This window comes from Marmota marmota, unplaced genomic scaffold, assembly GCF_001458135.2.
Source record: "Marmota marmota marmota unplaced genomic scaffold, marMar, whole genome shotgun sequence".
Classification (NCBI taxonomy): domain Eukaryota; kingdom Metazoa; phylum Chordata; class Mammalia; order Rodentia; family Sciuridae; genus Marmota; species Marmota marmota.
In genome coordinates, this window is record NW_026000001.1 from 1,649,031 (window position 1) to 1,660,287 (window position 11,257).

General features: G+C 56.0%; 2 protein-coding genes across 2 annotated transcripts; one reads left to right on the forward strand and one right to left on the reverse strand.

Annotated features, from left to right (window-relative positions):
• The first annotated feature begins 372 nt into the window (after nt 1–372).
• On the forward strand, nt 373–5,603 carry Cabp4 (calcium binding protein 4). The gene is made up of 6 exons (XM_048807739.1): nt 373–1,058; nt 1,435–1,465; nt 1,546–1,689; nt 2,725–2,834; nt 3,142–3,289; nt 3,384–5,603. The coding sequence occupies exons 1-6, from the start codon at nt 738–740 to the stop codon at nt 3,410–3,412; spliced, it is 783 nt and encodes a 260-aa protein (XP_048663696.1). The 5' UTR covers nt 373–737; the 3' UTR covers nt 3,413–5,603.
• A 1,213-nt stretch (nt 5,604–6,816) lies between these two features.
• Tmem134 (transmembrane protein 134) lies at nt 6,817–11,251 on the reverse strand. Its single transcript, XM_015503220.1, has 7 exons — nt 11,183–11,251; nt 10,267–10,331; nt 9,711–9,800; nt 9,522–9,598; nt 7,425–7,469; nt 7,259–7,312; nt 6,817–7,185 (listed from the first exon to the last, which is right to left on the reverse strand). The coding sequence occupies exons 3-7, from the start codon at nt 9,779–9,781 to the stop codon at nt 7,103–7,105; spliced, it is 330 nt and encodes a 109-aa protein (XP_015358706.1). The 5' UTR covers nt 9,782–9,800; nt 10,267–10,331; nt 11,183–11,251; the 3' UTR covers nt 6,817–7,102.
• Nucleotides 11,252–11,257: the final 6 nt, after the last annotated feature.

Genomic DNA, 11,257 nt, shown 5'->3' on the forward strand with positions numbered 1-11,257 from the left:
GAGATGCAGGCAGCAGCTGGCCGGAAGGAGCAGGGCGTGCCTGCTGCTCAGCGGCCCAGCCACCCACCACCCCACGCCAGGGCCCACTGTGTGGCACTCTGTGACATGAAGGCGGGCAGGCAGGAAACCCAAGCTGAGAGGAGATCAATCATTCATGGGACGGCTCTCCGGGAAACCCTAACCCTGGCCCAGTAGCCAAATGACCAGCCAGGGCCCCCATCCTGACAGGGCCAGACGACAGCACCATGCCTGGGCCCCTCCCGCAGGCTGTCAGCCCCTGAGGATACAGCTCCACTGACACTGCACCTTGGCCCCTCTAACCTGGCCCCTCTTTTTGGTGACACTTGCCCTCTGTTTCAGCCAGGATGTCACCTCCTTTCCCACCTCCCCCTTGCTCGAGTCGCCATCTCCAGATGAAGAACTGGGACTAGGGGTGTTCAACAACCCGGTTTCCAGCTGCAACATGGCAGAACTGGAGTTGGAAACTAGGGGCAGCCACATGTCCTGCCCCTCTCTGCTGAGGACAGTTCTGGTGACCAACCTGGCATTACCCTGGCCACCCCAGGGCAGAGGGCAGGGATGAGGTCCTGGGCCGCCTGCCTACTCACCCTAATCCCCCTCAGGGCCCATCCCAGGCGATCAACCTAAGGCTGGGGGTGCGTAAGCAGCTTTATGGGTCCCAAGAGCCAAGGGTGCTCAGGGACGCTGTGTTCCTGAGCCCTGCCATCCCTTCCTACATGGCCACAGAGCAGAACCCCCAGAAGTCCCCTGAGGGGGTTGTGGCCCCTGGCAGTGGTGCTGAGGGGGCCCCCTTGACTAGGAGGAAGAGCAAGAAGGAGAGGGGACTCCGAGGGTCCCATAAGGGCAGCTTTGGTGAGCAGACTTCTGTCCAGGGCTCTGAGGCCCCAGGGAACAGCAAGAATCCTTCCAAGACTGGAGAGGGGCAGGGGGGGCCACCTCTCACATCACGCCGCCAGTCCCATCGACATCGCCCTGACCCCCAGCAGGATGCTGCTCAGAGGACATACGGGCCCCTGCTCAACCGCATCTTTGGGAAGGTCAGGGGCCTGGGCAGGGCTGAGGGTCTCGAGGATGTGGGTGGAGATTCCTATCCCTTGGGGTCAGCCCTCCTGGCCCCTAAGTACCTGGGCCCCCTGCTTCTTCTGCTCCAGACTTGGGGTCTCAGGCCTGCTGGTGCAGTGGGCAGAGCCAGGCTTCATAGCTGGGGCTCTGTGGAACCCACTCAAGGTGCCAGGGGCACAGAGTAAGGGCTCTTTGCTCCTGGGACCCTCGGGACTTCAGCTGCCTTTGCCCCTGGGTGGTGGTGGTGGTGGGTGGCCCTGCCCAGGAGCAGGAGCACAGGCAGGGGCTGGAGGAGGAAGGACAGTCAGAGCCGTGGCTGGCCCTAGGGACATGCTGGACTATTGCCCACAGGACCGTGAGCTGGGCCCAGAGGAGCGGGAGGGTAAGTGTCTCTCCTGACTGTGGGGGTGGGGAGAGGTGTCCCTGGGCCTGGCCACCTGGCATGACCTCTCTCCCTGACAGAGCTGCAGGCTGCCTTCGAGGAGTTTGACACTGACCGGGACGGCTACATCGGCTACCGGGAGCTGGGTGACTGCATGCGGACCCTGGGCTACATGCCCACCGAGATGGAGCTCATCGAGGTCTCGCAGCACGTGAAGATGCGCAGTCAGTGACGGGCCCTGCAGGGCGGCTGGGTGGGAGCCTGCCTGGCGGTGCCCAGCTCAGGGCAGCCCTGGTCTTCAGGAGGATCACAGGGGGAGGTGGGGGGGAACTCCAAGAGCCCGTCAGGGGCCGTGGTGGGTGTGAAGGAGAGCCTCCGGGGTAGCCATAGGACCACATTGGTCCCATCAGGTGTGGGGACACCAGGTCGGCGCTGCAGCCTCCTGGTGAGGGGAGCGGGGCAAGGGTGGGAGGTGGGTGATCCAAGAGCGTCGTCTGGGGCTCAGGCTGAGGAACCTGGCCTCCGGATACTGCTGTGGCCTCTGCACACCCTTGTTCCTTCCACCTGAGCCTCCGCTGCCTCCTGGCCTGGCTCCTCCTACTGGGTGATGCCGGCTGTCTGCAGGGACTAGCCGCGGCTCCCTCTCTCCCACCCTGCCATCCTCCCCATTCCTTGGGGCAGCTGCCTGAATTGAGGTCACCTGGAATACAGTCTCAGGAGGCTCAGTGAGGCCTGGTGTGACAGTGCCCTGGCTGCCCTGTGACTAAGCGCTGTGAGGTTATCATTTGCTGCTTTGTCCTGGGGCGATACCAAGTCCCTTCATTCCAGGATCTCTGTGGGTTATTTTCTTGCAGTTTCCAAAACAGGCATGTGATTTGTGACTGGTGTGGGCGCGCAGGGCTGTGCTTCCTCCTCTCCCCCAAAGCTGTTATTTGGCCACCGGTTCCTTATAGGATTGGCAGCATCTTAGAACCGAGGGACTGCTGGGGGAGGGAGGGGCTAAGCTGCCCAAGGCCATGCATCTCAGCAGCAGAGTCAGGGTTTGAACCTGGCTGCTCCGCTCCAAACCCTGGTTTCTTTCTCCCATACCCGGGTTCTTCACAGAAAGCAGAGGCAGGGGACTGAGTTCCAGCTTCCTTCCCCACAGTGCCGGCATGGGATATGCCCTCCTGAATGCAGAGCCTTGTGTGGGGGGGTTGCACCCTCCCTTTTGATGTCCCATTTGGGGCCAGATTGTGACACTGTGTCTGGGTCCACAGTGGGTGGCTGTGTGGACTTTGAGGAGTTTGTGGAGCTGATAGGCCCAAAGCTGAGAGAGGAGACGGCACACATGCTGGGGGTTCGGGAGCTGCGCATCGCCTTCCAAGAGGTGTGGAGGTTGGGTGGGCTGCGGGGGGCAGGGCTGGACAATGTCACTTCTGGGAGACTGGTGGCCTCAGTCTTCAGGATGAGGCCCAGGGATGTGCAGAGAGGGCTAGGCTCATGTGCAGCTGGAGGCATGAACTATAGAGCCTTCCAGAATCAGGGCGCCCCATCTTGGCATGGGAGGATGGGAAGGTTGGGTGGGTGAGGTAGTGGTGGAGGTGGCATCTTGCCCATAGGCAGTGAGTGGCAAGAGTGGAGCTAGTAGAGGGGAAGCTTAGGGTGGGTAGAGCTGAACTGTGCCTGGACCCTAGTTTGACAGGGACAAGGATGGAAGAATTACAGTCACAGAGCTGCAGCAGGCAGCGCCGCCTCTTCTCGGGGAGTCACTGGAGGGTTCTGAGCTGGATGAGATGCTCCAAGACATGGACCTCAATGGGGACGGCACCATAGACTTTGATGGTGAGTCGCCTCCCAGTCACTCCTCCTGTCCCTCCAGCACCCAGGAGGATCCCACTTTCTGGACAGGCCCAAGCCCCATCCCTCTCTCCCGCAGAGTTTGTGATGATGTTGTCCACCCACTGAGACCTGGGGCCCCAGACACCAGCAGGGCCTGGACTGCACACCCTCCCCCCTACGAAGAGGCTCCAGGATGGAAGAGACCCAGAGGCCCCCCCCAGGACCACACACCACCAGGGAGTCTGCTTGGATGTCTCAGCCACCTTTATGCTCACCTACCCCTGCTGGAGCTGCCTGGACGAAGACCTGCCCTCAACTGCCCATCATCTCCACTGTGGGTGAAGTTTGGATCTCTCCCAAACCTGGGCACAGGCAGTGTCCCAGTAGGGGGAAGCGTTAGGGGATCCCCAGTAACATAGTGAATTGAGAGGGTGGCTGGATCCCGCTCATTCCTAACATATATAAAATGTCTTTTAAAAAAATGGACTTGAAAGAAGGGGATGACCCCAGTTTCCAAAGAAAAGAGACCAAAGTTTGGCACCTGGCTAGAGGCTTGGGGGCCTGGGCTCTAGCACCCACGAGTGACAGAGACCCACACAAGTCTGCAGGCAGGGGCAAGAAATGAACCTCACAGATACATTCCAGGGTCTCAAAGGGCTGCCTTGTTCCTGTCTCCACCGACCAGTCTGGGAAAGTGGCAAGGATGTTTAGGGCCTTGTGGGGAAACAAGTGATCCTCAAGACAGAGGGGCAGGGACGATGGGGCATGTGGACATGATGATGCTGTCCTAGAGAAGGCTAGGTTTGTTGGTTAGCATTAGACTCTGTTGACCACTTAAGGGAAGCCATTAATACAACAGGAATATTCCACTCAATACTCAGATCAGTAGAGGAGGGTAGATGAGGAATTCTTGATTAAACCAGTAGAAAGTTGGGATAGAGGATGAAAAAGGCAAAGAAAAATAAAGTACATAGAAAATATTAAGACAGAAAGTAGAAATAATCCTTTAAAAATCAATTATTACAATAAATATAAATACATTAAATTTGTTAGTTTAAAGTCAGAGAGTCCCAGTCCCCAAAGAAAGTGCTAATGGTGTGGGGGTCTGGCTTGTGGTAGAGTACTTGCCTGACATGTGTGAGGCCCTGGGTTTGGTCCCCAGCACCACACACAAAAACAGAAAAACAAAAAATTAAAAAATATTAGGTTGTTTTTCTTATAACTCATCAAAAACAACAGTGTTTTAACCTGGGTAGAAATTTGCTTGCTCAAGAAAAGTCTATAGGTGGAGCCCAACTGTATATATTCTTCAAGGACCCAGCCTCCTTCTGGCTGACTGCTCTGCCATCCTTAGGGAGTGCCCACATTTGTTTGTTTTCCTGGTGGCAGGATGGAGTCAGGTATAAAGGAAAAAGAGGAAAAGAGTATGAACAATCTGGCCGGGCACAATGGTGCACACCTGTAGTCCCAGCCATTTGGGAAGCTGAGGCAAAAAGATTGCAAGTTCAAGACCAGCTTCAGCAATTTAGCAAGACCCTGCCTCAAAATAAAAAATTAAATTAAATTAAAAAGGCCAGAGATGTAACTCAGTAGTCAAGTGCCCCGGGGTTCAATCCTCAGCACCTGCGCCTCCCTCCCTTACATCCCAATAGACAGAGCTTATCACATGATACACCTAGCTGCAAAGGGTATTGGGAAATGTAGTCTTTACTTGTAAGGTCATGTGCCCATCTAAAAATCAGGGGTTCTTTACAAGGGCAGAGAGCAGATACAGAAGGGCAGATCTCAGATTCTTCCCCATAGGTGAGTCAAGGATGCAGAAGACACACTCAAAGAATAATGACAAGTGGAAGGCTGAAACTGATGGCTCAGATAAAAGATTTACCAGGAGAAAATTAACCAAAAGAGAGCTAGTGTAACTATGGGAAAATCAGATAGAAATGAGCTATGAGGCAGAAGCATAAGGGATAAATGGAGTCATGATTCACCAAAGAAATCTATATGTTCCTATTAATGTCTTCAAAAGAAATTATGTGCAGTATATATTTAGAGTTTAGAAGTATCGCTATTCACAGGCTGGGGCTGGGGCTCAGTGGCAGAGTCTTGCCTTGCATGTGTGAGGCATTGCGTTAGATCCTCAGCACCACATAAAATTAAAAAATAAAATAAAGGTATTGTGTTCATCTACAAATAAAAAAATTTAAAAAGAAGTATTGCTGTTCACGCAATTTGGGTTGGATAAATTAACCAGAAAAATATACGCCCTAGGCTGGGGGTGTGGCTTGGAGGTAGAGGGCTTGGCTGGCATGCACAAGGCCCTGGGTTCCATCCCCAGTACCATAAGATTGTGACTGTGTTGCCTACCTGCTCACTGAATAGGTTTTGTAATTTTTCTTCTTTCCTACATTTGTTCTAAGATACTTTTCAAATTGCAATTTTATGTGAGCAATCTGATAATACTGTGGGCTTAGAATCTGTATGTCTTGATTTTTTTCTAGTTTTTAATCTTACAAAACTATTGGTCCATGATGGATTAGAAATGTAAACTGGTCCTTGCCCACAGCTAGTTTGGGAACATTGTTTAAAGAGTTCCTTCATTCAAAGGGGATTGAGGGTGGGGGGCCTGGGTGGGCCAGGACAACAGGAGTAATGGTGGGGATCTGGGTGCTTATTCATTCAACAAAGGTGCAGGACTCTAAAGGTGTGTGCTGTCCTGGTGCTGCAGACTCGGGCAGGTGGGCAGCCCCTCACTAAGCACACTCATGTTTAGTTTGGGGACAATACACTCCTCTAGCTTATCCTTAGGTTGGGAAGTAGGGGACACGGGCCTGGTTTCCTTCTCTGGCCTCTCCCCAAGTGTCATGGAAAGGTTCCTGGGCCCAGGGCGCTGGAACCCTGGCTTATGTTTCTAACTGTCAATTAGCCTTGTAAGAACACGATGAATGGTTGCTATGAGCTTAGATTTTAGGGTTAAGATTGTGTTTCTTGGTTCCTAAGGTTCTGAGATGCTTTGATTTTCCAAAATTCTGGGATGGTCTGTTTTTAGCATTCTGAGGTCTTTGATCCCAAGGCTCTCTGTCATGAGGCCCTGCTTCCCATGCCCTGTCACCTGGTTCTCCCAACCTCTGGGGCTGGGAAGTAGGGCGATGGACCCAGGGGGCTGGGCCACTGCTGCCTCATGGCCCACATTCAGGGCTGGCTGTGGCGGCCCAGGGCCCAGAGCCAGCTGGAACAAGGCTAGCAGCCTCCAGTACAGGTGCTGGTGCTGCCTCTCTGGGCAGACAGGGTGGGCTGAGTCTGCTCAGGGCTGGGACCAAGGAACACTGGAACTGCCACTTCCAAGCCCAGCTTTGCCCCCAACATATTGTGACTTCAGGCAAGTCTCAGAGCATCAGGATCGTCCTGGCACATCATCTGGAGGTGGGTGGTTCTAGAAGCCCTTTAGTCTAGCATCAGGCCTTTTCTCAGCCTTGGTGTAAGAGGCCATGGTCAGGCTGGCGGGCTGGGCCAGGAAGAGCAACTATCCCTGCTGGAATTAATGATCCTTTTATTAGCACAAAATAACATCGACTCAACACTCCAGGGCCTGAGAATAAGTTAAGGCACAAAGCAGGCAAGGGGTGGCGTTCCTAGGCCCAGGCCTGCGCGCCCCACACTTCCTGAGCAAACTCCTGGGGGTCTGGGGTTGGGAGGGTCCCAGAGGACCTCTTCCCTTGAGAAGAGGCGCACAGGTCGGAGTAGCCTCCGCGCACGCGAGGCGGCGGCCCGGCCTCGAATCGCAGGCATCGACCGTCCCGCCAGCGTCCCGCCAGCGGCTCACTTCTCGAAGTAGGGCAGGTAGAAGAACTGGAAGCCCCGGTGGCCTTTGACGGCGCAGTAGATGAAGATCACGTGGTAGACTGCGGGGCGGGGCCTGTCAGTGCGAAGCTCCGCCCTTCCCCGCCCCCGCCCTGCCCTGGCGCCCGCTCGCACCTCCTGGGACCAGCAGCAGGAAGCCTGGCACGAAGAAGATGGCGCTGGAGACACCTGCGGAGGGAGGCGGGCAGGCTCAGGGCCCTCACTCTGCCGAAAAGTGCCCACCAAGGACCCACGGGCGTAAGGCCAGGGCTGCTGCCTTCGGGTGGGAAGGGGCGCTCACCTGGCGAGGGGGCCGCCTCCAGTCCCACGCCGACCAGGATTAGCGCTGCACACAGATGGCCGCGGGGTGAGGGCGGGACTTCCACCCCCACCCCACAACCAGGCTCAGGCCGAGGAATGGTGTCCCCCGCCTGAGCAGATGCCCCTGGGTGGAGACCCTCCCCAGGAAGTTCACCAAGTTCTGTCTTCAGAGCAGGGCACTTGGCAGGCCCTGCGGAATGTCTGTGAAATGAGTTTGGTGTGACCTGTCATTCTGCTAATACTTAGGGGACACCTCCTGCATGCATGGTACTGGGAATTCCCAGGAGAAAGGGAAATGAGGTCTCTGCCCTCATGGCCCTTCCTTAGTGAAGGGTCCAAGGAGAACCTGAAAGCTATAACCCAGGTGATCGGGATATGGTGGGGAAGAACAGGGCAGTGTGGGAATCCAGAGGAGTCCTGCTGGAGCCAGCCAGGGGACCAGGGAGAGGGTTCCCGGAGGCAGTGACATCTAAGCTGAGCAGGGGTGGCAATAGCAATAGCAATCACAGTTAATACTTAAAGATCACTTACCAGGCTCTGCCAGCCACTGGGCTAAGTGTGTTACATGCACTGCCTTATTTAACTGTCACCTTGACCAAATGAGACAGGTATAAGATGAAACTGAGGCACAGAGAGGGGAAGTCACTTCCTCTGGCAGCAGTTGGAAGGTGGAGGCTGGCTAACTCTAGAGGCTTTGCTGTGGGCGCCATTCAGGCAGAGAGAGAATTCAGACAGGGGAATAGCACAGCAAAGGCTCGGAATTTGGAGGGAACTAGGCTTTCTAAGAGCTTCTGGCGTTTGGCAAGACTGGACAGGAAGAGCGCAGGCAGGAGGGACGGTAGGGCTTATGGCACCAGGTAGGGATACGGACTTTGGTGGAAGACAGTGCGTTTGGGGGAAGGTGGAGAGGTCATGCCTAGGTCTACTTTTCAGACCCACAGTCCTCAGTTCCCACTTAAAGGATTGACAGAGGGCAGGGTACAGCAAGAGAGGTGGTACAGCCTGGGGCTTGAGGGCCACCATGGACTGTTGCCTGCTTTGTGTATGCACAGAAAGCCTCAAAAAGTGGTCCCCTCTCTCTCCCTGCACCTTGGCCTAGAGCTGCTGCAGGCTCCGCCCTGTTTTTCTAATTTCTTCAAGGGCCCTCTGTGGGTTGCTGGTGGCCTCCAGGCCTGGCAGTCACAGATGTGGGCTTAAATCCCAGCTCATCAACTTGCAACCTGGGCAAGGCCCTTCACCTGCCTGACCTGTGTCCTTATTTCCAAAGCTGGGATGGCAATGATGCTTGCTTTGCTAGGTTGTGGAGAGCGCGCCAGTGGCCAGTGCCATTAGTGCCCAGTGTGCAGTGGTGATGGAAAGTAGCAGCTCCCTCCTCTGCACTCAAACACCTGGAGCTGGGCCAGGCTTTCTGGCCAGGGGGCCTGGATGGTGGGGGCTTTGACCTTCCTGGAAAAGGGAGGGAGGAGGAGCCACAGTGACTGCCACCTTCCTTATGGACCCCTTATGGCCATAAGGAATGCTGGATCCTTTCTGGGAACCCTGCCTCCTCAGCCCTGTATAATGAGAAGCCTGAGATTCAGAGACATTTGTCGGTGAGATCCGCCTGCTCTGGGCCTCAGTTTCCCCATCTGAGCAATAGGGATGGAGAGGAGTTCTGATCAGTTCTCAGACTTCAGAGAATGGGGAGTGACAGAGCTCTGGATCAGGGTGGCAGACACTCAGCATCTCTGGCCACAGGGTCACCCATATCCCTGAGCACATTCCCCTACACAAAGTTCTGGGCCCTGCTCTCTCTTTCTGTGTGACCTCTGAAAGGTAGAAAGTAAATGTGCCTTTAAGTAGACCCAATAAATGGTAGCTGGTACAGGTTCCATTTCCAGCTCTATGTGTGATTTTCTCGCTGAGTTACCAGGAGCCTGGGCCTGCCCATCACAGGCCTCAGTTCCTCACTGTAACACGGGGAGGGGTGATGGAAGCTAGCTGTCTCCTTGGATGCTGGGAGGTCCAGTGTACCAAAGGGAAGCAGAGCCTTCACGGAAGGAGGGAGGGGAGGCAAGGGCACCCTCAGGGCACTCACCTGTCCCCAGCAGCAGGAGCAGGAAGGAGGCCAGCACAACCCGGAGGTTCTTCTGGATCAAAGGATGTTTGGTCCAGCTGGACGGCAGGAGAGCAGGATGGGTGTGAAAGAGGCAAAGGGTGGGGAGGAGAGAGCCAGGGCTAGGGCTTCAGGCACTAGGGGACTGGGCTCAAGTGAGCAGGGTCTCACCTGCAGCAGGAATGGTAGGTGTGCTGGGTGCTGTTGCTGATGGTGCTAAAGGACCACTGGGAGCTGCGCATAGATGTTCCACCAGAATCCCTGCAGGTGGGGGGAAGGGGGAAACAGGGAATCCTTTGGGACAGGAGTCCTGATGAAGAGTGTGTGTGTGTGTGTGTGTGTGTATGGCAGACACTAGGGCTGGCCTCTACGGGAAAGAGGATCCTGAGCAGAGATAAGGACAAGGAGGAATTCAAGGGCTGGGGGTTTCTGCAGGGCTACCTGATAGGGGAAGATGGGATGAGAGGTCATGACAGGTGACCTATGGGAAAGTGGGGGTCAGACCTGTCAGATAAAGAGCCTCGTAGGGTTGGATGGGTGAGAATGCAAACTATAGGGTGACCAGCTGGACAGGGAACCCCACAAGGGGAATGGGGCTAGGAATTTTTCATAAGACTGAACACAGCAGAGCTGTGTGTAGTGGAGTGGGGGGCTGGGTAGATCCCTGTGGACAGGAGCCAGATGCATGGGGCTTGGGGAATGGGGTGGGTCCCCACCTGGCCCTGACCTGGTGCTGACTCCCCCATCCGGTTCTGGCGAGGCCTGGGCTCCATCCTCATCATTCTCCAGGTTCTGTTCCAGAACACAGGGTTCAGGGGGGTTGCTGGGCTCAGGCCCTTCCTGATTTCTCTCTTGGAGAGAAGGCAGCCCACACAGCTGTTGGCCTGGCTGCCTGGCCGCCTAGCAGCTGCTCTCCTGGCCCTCCACCCTCCCAGTAGAACGGGTTTGATGATTCACAGAAACCGAAACCCAGGTAGAAGTGGGTGGATGCTGGGGGCTTTGGGGAACAGGAGTCGGCAGAAGTCCCAGGGGTAGGGGATCTCCCAAGTTTGGGAGACAGGGTAGAGCTCTCAGGATGCTATTTCAGGGGCCCATCATGGAGGCTCCGGGTGTAGGGTGATAGGGAAAGAGAGGCCTAGAGTTCCCGGGTTTGGGGCACAGGAATCTGGTTCAGGTAAAGGATCCAAGGGCTGTTGGAGGTTTCGGAAAACGAGGATTTCCAGTTCAGTAGGAGACAAGGGGTGGGCAAAGACAACTCCTCATGTGGGTGGGGCCTCAAGCTCTAAAGGGGTGCAGGTTCCTTTTGGATCATCCCGCCTAGGGCTCAGGTTGATGCTCCGCATATGGGCAAGGTTTCGTTGATACAGAAGGTTCCCCAAACCCCGCGGGGGAGAAGGGTCGGTCCCCAGGATGGGTGGGGACTCCGTGCGGTTCTCCACCGTGGCTGCGGGCTCTCCAGCGGGCTGGGGACCTAAATCGGAGTGGAGAGGGTCTGGACAGGGCTCTGGATCAGGAGTCACGTCCGGGGAGCAGCCTCCGCTCCGGCTGGGGCCTCTAGGTCTCGCCGGAGCTGCGTCTCTCCAGGGCTCGGCCGGGGGTCCCGACTGGCCCGGAGCAGGGGTGAGGTGGGCCGGGCCGTTCACCTGGTAGCGCAGCCGGGACTGCTTGTCCTCGTCGGCAACCTCGAACCGGGCCCGGCGCTCGAAGTGCAGCGGCCC

Excerpts from the sequence above, each read along its gene's own strand:
- Cabp4 (XM_048807739.1), top strand. The coding sequence starts at position 738 with ATGGCCACAGAGCAGAACCCCCAGAAGTCCCCTGAGGGGGTTGTGGCC. Across the intron at positions 1,466-1,545 it reads GGGCCCAGAGGAGCGGGAGG|AGCTGCAGGCTGCCTTCGAG; the intron begins GTAAGTGTCTCT and ends TCTCCCTGACAG. Across the intron at positions 1,690-2,724 it reads GCAGCACGTGAAGATGCGCA|TGGGTGGCTGTGTGGACTTT; the intron begins GTCAGTGACGGG and ends CTGGGTCCACAG.
- Tmem134 (XM_015503220.1), bottom strand. The coding sequence starts at position 9,781 with ATGCGCAGCTCCCAGTGGTCCTTTAGCACCATCAGCAACAGCACCCAG. Across the intron at positions 9,599-9,710 it reads ACCTACCATTCCTGCTGCAG|CTGGACCAAACATCCTTTGA; the intron begins GTGAGACCCTGC and ends CCTGCCGTCCAG. Across the intron at positions 7,470-9,521 it reads GCTCCTGCTGCTGGGGACAG|CGCTAATCCTGGTCGGCGTG; the intron begins GTGAGTGCCCTG and ends ATCTGTGTGCAG.